This window comes from Physeter macrocephalus, chromosome 18 (genome assembly GCF_002837175.3).
Source record: "Physeter macrocephalus isolate SW-GA chromosome 18, ASM283717v5, whole genome shotgun sequence".
Classification (NCBI taxonomy): Eukaryota; Metazoa; Chordata; class Mammalia; order Artiodactyla; family Physeteridae; genus Physeter; species Physeter macrocephalus.
Genome location: NC_041231.1, coordinates 70,664,243 through 70,671,692, shown reverse-complemented (window position 1 = coordinate 70,671,692; position 7,450 = coordinate 70,664,243). Strand labels below are relative to the sequence as shown.

At 45.3% G+C, this 7,450-nt stretch overlaps 1 protein-coding gene across 1 annotated transcript in view; it reads left to right on the top strand.

Moving 5' to 3' along the window:
* Positions 1 to 1,331: 1,331 nt before the first annotated feature.
* SRPK1 (SRSF protein kinase 1) overlaps positions 1,332 to 7,450 on the top strand; it is a 70,882-nt gene continuing 64,763 nt past the window's right edge. Inside the window, 1 exon segment of the mRNA XM_055080125.1 lies at positions 1,332 to 1,948. Coding sequence (XP_054936100.1) covers positions 1,347 to 1,948 — 602 coding nt within the window. The 5' untranslated portion in view covers positions 1,332 to 1,346.

The following is a 7,450-nucleotide window of genomic DNA, read 5'->3' as shown; positions in this document are numbered from 1 at the left end:
ATAAAATCCCGCCCAAGCCCCATGCTTGACCTGTGCAGCACCACTGTACTTTCATCTTCCCTTCTCAGTCAATTAATTACTTGTCTGTCTTCCCCACTGGAGTCTAACTTCTTTAAGGGCAAGGGTCTGCAGGCTTCCACCCAGTCCAGCTGCAGTACTTTACAAAGGGGTCAGAAAACTAAGGCCTGAGCAAAGAATGGTTGAAATAGTGGAAAAAAGATCAACAGAAGAATAATATTTCATGATACATGAAAATTACATGAAATTCAAATTTCAGGGACCATAAATAAGACTTTTTTTGAACACCGAGAGCCCCTATTTTCTATGACTGCTTTTGAGCTCTAGTGGCAGAGCTTAACAGTTAAGAGATCTTATGGCCCCCAAGATCTCTTGGGGTTTACTATATGGCCCTTTACAAAAAAACTTTTCTAACCCTGCTTTACAACAAGGATTTGATGACTGATCACTGTGTCAGGACACCAAGGTTCCGAGTACATATCCCCTCCGAGTTTTAGTTTATTTGTGTATTGGAAGTAATAACTATCTTGCCTTTAAGCTGTCATGAACATCAAATGAGATAATGCACTTAGAAAAGTATAAAAATATTCTATAAAGACAACTGTGTTTATCTGTACTGAAAAGATGATAAAGTGGTAAAATAAGAAAACACTGTAAGTTTTTATTCTCCCGCTTCCTTCGTTTACAGTCTTCTGTTGAATTTGAAATTTTAAGAGAAAACTCACTTTTAAAGTTTTTACTTTTTAAGTGACGATAAGGTCACAGGTTCCTTTCTTCCAGTCTTTCTTTTGTGCTGCTCTCACCTCCTTTCCTTTCTCACTTGTAATTCCCGCCCCCTCTCCATTTTCTTTACATAGTTTCTCAATTGGCCCTCACAATAACTCAGTGGAGGCACTGGGACACACCTGGTTATTCCATTATACAGACCAGGAAAACAAGGCAGATTACAGTTGGCTGCGCAGCTCTGACTCAGCACGCAGGGAACCCTCAGTGCCACGCTCTTCGCCATTCCTCAGGGGCAACCGCCCGGCAAATAGAACAAAGCTGACCCTGCGAGGCTTACAAGCTCGGTTCTCAAACACCCCTTGCGTATTCATCCTCCGCGTTATTTCCTTCACCGCTCCTCCCCCATTCTTTACTGCCCCCCCTCCTTCTCGGGAACAGGTGGTAGGCTCCGCGCTCAACGCGCAGACGCGCGCCGTAGTGGGCGGGGCGGGGCGGGAACTGGGGGGCGGGGTGTGCGCGGGCTTGGTTTTGGGCCGCGGCGGGAGCGGGAGTCAGTCACCGCCACTGGAGTGCGCAGGCGCCTGGCAGTTACCGGTCTCGCCATGGAGCGGAAAGGTGAGCGGTGAAGCGGCCTCCGCCACGAGGGGCAACGGCCGCCGGGACAAGGCCCGGGTCAACGCCGGGAGCTTCGCCTAACCGCCGCCGTCCGGTCCCCGGGCGTGCGGCGTCTCTCCACTGAGGTGGCGCCGCCCCTCACCCCCCGCCTCTGGGCAGCCGGTCCGCGCCCCTCAGCTCCGGCGTCCTTCCGCGCCGGCAGTCATCGCCTCTCGTTCCCCGCCAGGCCGGCCCGCCCCTTGGGGCCACTCCAGGGCCCGGCCCTCGGCAGGCGAGGCCGACCCCGGCGCGCCAGCCCCCTGACCCGGCCTGAGCCCCTTCCGGCGTGCCCCGCCTGGGCGCTGCTCTGCGCTCCGTGGGCCGCCAGCCCCCTGAGCGGCCGCCTGGCCGACGCCGCGGCGCTTGCCCCGGAGCCGCCCCTCAGGCAGGCCCCGCACCCGGGCCTCGCGCCACTGCTGGGTTTCCACCCTCACCTTGATCTCTTCCTTTCCTCCCCATTCACCCTTCATCCATCCCTCTTTCCTGCAGTGCTTGCGCTCCAGGCTCGAAAGAAAAGGACCAAGGCCAAGAAGGACAAAGCCCAGAAGAAGTGAGTCTCGCCCCCCAACATCCCTTCCTTTGGATTTGCCCCCGCACCTCGTCTCTGGTTTCACGCCTTGAACGTGCACCGGGTTTGGACACCCTGCGGCTGCAGCCACATGGCCTCGGGGCGGCCGAGGAGGGTTGCGCCCCGTGAACCATGTGGGCGGGAGCTTCTGTTGCTGGAGGCCAGGTCTGCGTATTAGCAGCCCCGCGCCTTCTGGAAAGGGCTGTTGGGAGAGGACCGTAGCCCAACCGGTACCTTACCTTCCCAACTCCAGAGAGGAGGCACACACTCCCCGAGTTTGAGCCTCCTCACGGAGCTGGTAGATGATTATCAGTTTGTGAACCCTGCTCTCTTTCCATACCTGTTTCCCAGCGTCTTAATTTGTCTCCTCCGTCTGGAGGGTAGGCGGCAGGGAATTCTTGAATGAATTTTCCGTATTTTGGTCTGCCAGCCACAGGCTCCCTTTTACAGAGGAGGGCATGGAGCTTTCCCCTGTGTTAGGCAACTTCCTGAGCCTGCCGGCGCCTGGCCTTCCTTGCAGTCTGCAGGCAGCCCACTGGGGTATGCAGCCGGTTTCTGTTGCTGCTTCTCTTTTCCCTGAACCTCAAGTCCTCGCACTGAATGCAGATACCTTCTGGAGTGGGCATCACAGTGGTGACGGGGAAGTTCTTTAGCCAACGCTGTTGCTGATTTTGGCTTGGTGTGTTAAGTGCCACTTGCCGGTTTTTATCAGCAGGATGCATAATCGTGGTTTAGCGCTATTGTGGGAAACACAAAAGTTGGTCAGAGCATCATAGAAACGCCCAGTAGAGGGCTTCTGCAAGTGAGGCTTAGTCTGAAGAACTTTTATCTTGTACTCACATTTAATTTCAGAGGGCCTTGGAAATTGTCTTTTAGACAATTTGTACTCAGGAAAAAATGCATTATTTTCATGACACTTTTCCATTTCCTTGGATCTACGTGGAGTTGTACACCATCTACGTCTTTCTGAGCCGATAAAACTCATTTCAGAGGCTTTCCTAGGTTTTCTTTCTGAATGATGATACAAGATCCGGGCATGTGTGCCTGTGTGTATGTTTGTGTATTGTTTTCGGCAGCTGCCTAATGTTTCAGGAGAGCAAACGATGACTTCTATCAATAGAGCTAAAGTGGTAGGTGACCTCACCTCTTGCTTCATTTCTATCAACTGTCTTATGAAATTTTTTATTTTGTGAAGTGGTAACCAGTGCATTTAAATGTGAGTTTATATGTTTGTGTGTGTATTTAATTTGCCTCTTGATTATCCATGTATGGATGATTCAAAAACCAGATTTTACTCCCAGATTGGTTTAATGGAAACAGCCAGGAGCTAACCTGGTTCTCCCGTGCAGTGGGAATTTAAATGTTGCTTTGTGTGTGTGTGCACGCGAGTGTGCATGCACAGCCTTAGTTACTCTCTGTGGAGCTGATATGAATGTGTTATAAAACCTTATGTTTTCTGCTGATGTAAGGAGGTGGTGATTTTATTATTCACTGTATTATTTAGATTTCATCTGTCCTGGTCTCTCCACTTGGAAATTAACCCTGATATTAGCCTGAATCAGCCTATAATTTGGGAGATAAATATGTATGGGTGATCATATACTTTATTTTTAACACCAGATATTTAGTACTTTGGATTATCTATCTAGTTATTTATTTATAATAAGTTTGTTTATTTTTGGCTGCGTTGGGTCTTTGTTGCTGTGCGTGGGCTTTCTCTAGTTGCGGCGAGTGGGGACTACTCTTCGTTGTGGTGTACGGGCTTCTCATTGCGGTGGCTTCTCTTGTTGCGGAGTACGGGCTCTAGGCACGTGGGCTTTAGTATTTGGCTCTCGGGCTCTAGAGCGCAGACCCACTAGTTGTGGCGCACGGGCTTAGTTGCTCCAAGGCATGTGGGATCTTCCCGGACCAGGGCTCTAACCTGTGTCCCCTGCATTGGCAGGTGGATTCTTAACCACTGTGCCACCAGGGAAGCCCCGTTTATTATCTGTTTAGACCATATGCTTTATTTGTAAAGCTGAATATATGTACTTTGGATTATCTATTACTCCACCATTCACTACTGTGGGTAACCTAGAGTCATTTGCACAAAAGCAAGTGAGTAGTACAGATAATTAGTTATTTTACTGAATTTTTCATCTTGTACAACTTTGACTCCTTGAACCACCCCCATTTACTTATAGTTTCAGAGGTGCTTAATTTTTTATTTTGTGTTCAATTAATAGTTTCTCTTGATAATATTACTTTTTTTTTTTGGTTTCTCCAGCCTCCTTTTAAGTACTTGAAATGTCTAACTAATTAACTTGGTTAGAGTACTGTGTCAGAAGTTCAAGCCCCACCTGTCTCAGGTAACTTGACTCTTTTTTTTTTTTTTTTTTGCGGTACGCGGGCCTCTCACTGTTGTGGCCTCTCCCGTTGTGGAGCACGAGCTCCGGACGCGCAGGCTCAGCGGCCATGGCTTACGGGCCTAGCCGCTCCGCGGCATGTGGGATCTTCCCAGACTGGGGCACGAACCTGTGTCCCCTGCATCGGCGGACAGACTCTCAACCACTGCGCCACCAGGGAAACCCTATTCCTTGACTCTTGACTGCACTCCTGACTTCTAGTCGTTTTGCAGAGGCAAGCTGCTAGTTACCAGGAGATTAGTCAGGGAGAAAGGCTGAGGAAGAAGGGTGCGATAGTTTGGTCTTTGGAGTGAGTCAGATCTGGTTTGAATTCTGATTTTGCTGCTTTTTAGCAATCTGACCTTGGATTACTTAGTTAAGGAAACAGTCTTATATGTTATGACTGGTAGCTCAGTCATAATGAAAACTCATCAGGACTTGAAGTTTAAAAAAAACCAAACATTTAAATGAAAGATTTTAGAAATTTTGGATGTACAACAGTAAATAACATCCTAGTAATTTAGTCATCGTGTGGAACAGGTGGAAAGGATTTTCAGTCCCCTGATTTTGTAGATCTTAAACCTAGAATCTACATACTTTAAATAATATTCCTATGGAGCTGAACCAGTTTGTAGCAGTGTCAAAACTGGAATCCAGGGCTCCTGCCTTGCAGCTCAGTGCTCTTTAGGATTTGTTTCCTTTGGGTTCTTTTACTGTGCTGAAAGATCTGACTTTGGGGATTTTTAGTTGTCTTTAGTAGTTTTATTTGAAGAATTCCTTCTCCTTTTCAGTTTTTCAGACACTGTACTCTTATTTACCAACATTAACTAGTTGGTGATAATCTCTATTTTACCTTATAGATAAGGCAATTGAGATTTGCCAGGTTACTCCCCTAGAAAATTTAAAGCTAGGTTTCTAACCCAGATCTGACATACCCCAAAGCCCTGGATACTAACCATTGCTGTCTCCAAGTGACAATTCCTTTTGGCGTATCTGAGGACAAATAAGAATAGAGGCTGAGTGAACAGAGGCTTCTGAATAAGGGACCTCAGGATGCATGGGTGTTTAGGTACACTTTCATGGCCCATTGGGTATGTCTCTTAAAGGGTACAACGTTATATCTCCCTTTGAGCATTCAGTTTTCAATGTGTATATCAAGAGCTGTGTGCCTTTATCTGTTTGTCATAGGTTTTTATAATTTAAGACAATTTATGTCTGCTTTTTTTTTTAAGATTTATTATTTTATTTATTTTTGGCTGCATTGGGTCTTAGTTGCGGGACGTGGGATCTTCGTTGAGGCGTGCGGGCTTCTCTCTAATTGTGGCACAGAGGCTCCAGGGTGCGTGGGCTCTGTAGTCTGTGGCATGCAGGCTCTCTAGTTGAGGCATGCGAGCTCAGTAGTTGTAGCATGTGGGCTTAGTTGCCCCCTGGCATGTGGGATCTTAGTTCCCTGACCAGGGATCGAAGCCACGTCCCCTGCATTGTTAGGCAGATTCTCTACCACTGGACCACCAGGGAAGTCCCTATGTTTGCTTTCGAAATTGTTTCTATGGAATATAATTCCAGAATGGATTTCATATCTAATAATTTTACTAAGGTAGAGGGATTGAGAAGTGGGAAATGGGGGTGCAGTTTTAAATAGGGTGATGGAGGACACATTGATAAGGTGACACTTGAAGAAGGTAAATGAAGGCTGCTCTAGGCAGAATATTAGGAGTGGGAATATTCTTCTAGCTCCTCCTCAGCCACCAGAACTGGACAGTATTACTTGAAAAAGCTTCCCAAAGACGGTAATCTGTAAGGTATCTTGTTTTAATTTCTTTTATTACTAAAAGGTTGACCATTTGGAGGATATATTTATTGACCTGCTACTATCTTTTGTCCATTTTTATGTTGGATTGTTGATCATTTTCTTGATCTTAAGAGCTGTTTATTAAGAATATACCTTTTGTTATGTGACAGATTTGTATTTCTCAGCTTGTTAGCCTTTCAAATTACATTTATAGTGTGTTTTTGACATAAATTGATTTTTTTAAATGTGGCTAATCTGTTTCTTTGCTTTTTACCTTTGAAATTTTTGATGTCAACGCTCCTGTTTAGAAAAAGTTGCATTTTTAACTTTGATTCCATTAAAGTTAATGTACTTTCAAAATTATGTACTGCTAGAATTGCATTTTAGAATTGCTCTTAGAAATATTTTCTTGTCCTGTTTTCTTTCTTAGTAAGCTTATGTACATTAGTAAATTTTAGTTGCATTAGTGTTTCTTCTACAATGAGGCCCGGAGGCTTGCCAGTTTACCATGTTTCTTTAGATTACTACTTGAAACCAGCAACTTGTTGAAGTGCTAAAAGTGGTGGGTGTTTAGGAACTCCTATATTAAAAATGAAAAGACAATTCACAGAAAGAGAGACAAGTTGAAAAGGCAGAGGGCTATGTACCAGATGAAGGAACAAGATAAAACCCCTGAAAAACAATTAATTGAAGTGGAGATAGGCAACCTTCCAGAAAAGGAATTCAGAATAATGGTAGTGAAGATGATCCAGGACCTCAGAAAAAGAATGGAGGCAAAGATCGAAAGAATTCAGAATAATGATAGTGAAGATGATCCAGGACCTTGGAAAAAAAATGGAGGCAAAGATCGAGAAGATGCAAGAAATGTTTAACAAAGACCTAGAAGAATTAAAGAACAAACAAACAGATGAACAATACAATAACTGAAATGAAAAATACACTAGAAGGAATCAATAGCAGAATAACTGAGGCAGAAGAACGGATAAGTGACCTGGAAGACAGAATGGTGGAATTCACTGCTATGGAACAGAATAAAGAAAAAAGAATGGAAAGAAATGAAGATAGCCTAAGAGACCTCTGGGACAACATTAAATGCAACAACATTCGCATTATAAGCGTCCCAGAAGGAGAAGAGAGAGAGAAACGACCTGAGAAAATATTTGAAGAGATTATAGTCGAAAACTTCCCTAACATGGGAAAGGAAATAGCCACCCAAGTCCAGGAAGCGCAGCAAGTCCCGTACAGGATAAACCCAAGGAGAAACATGCTAAGACACATAGTAATCAAATTGGCAAAAAGTAAAGACAA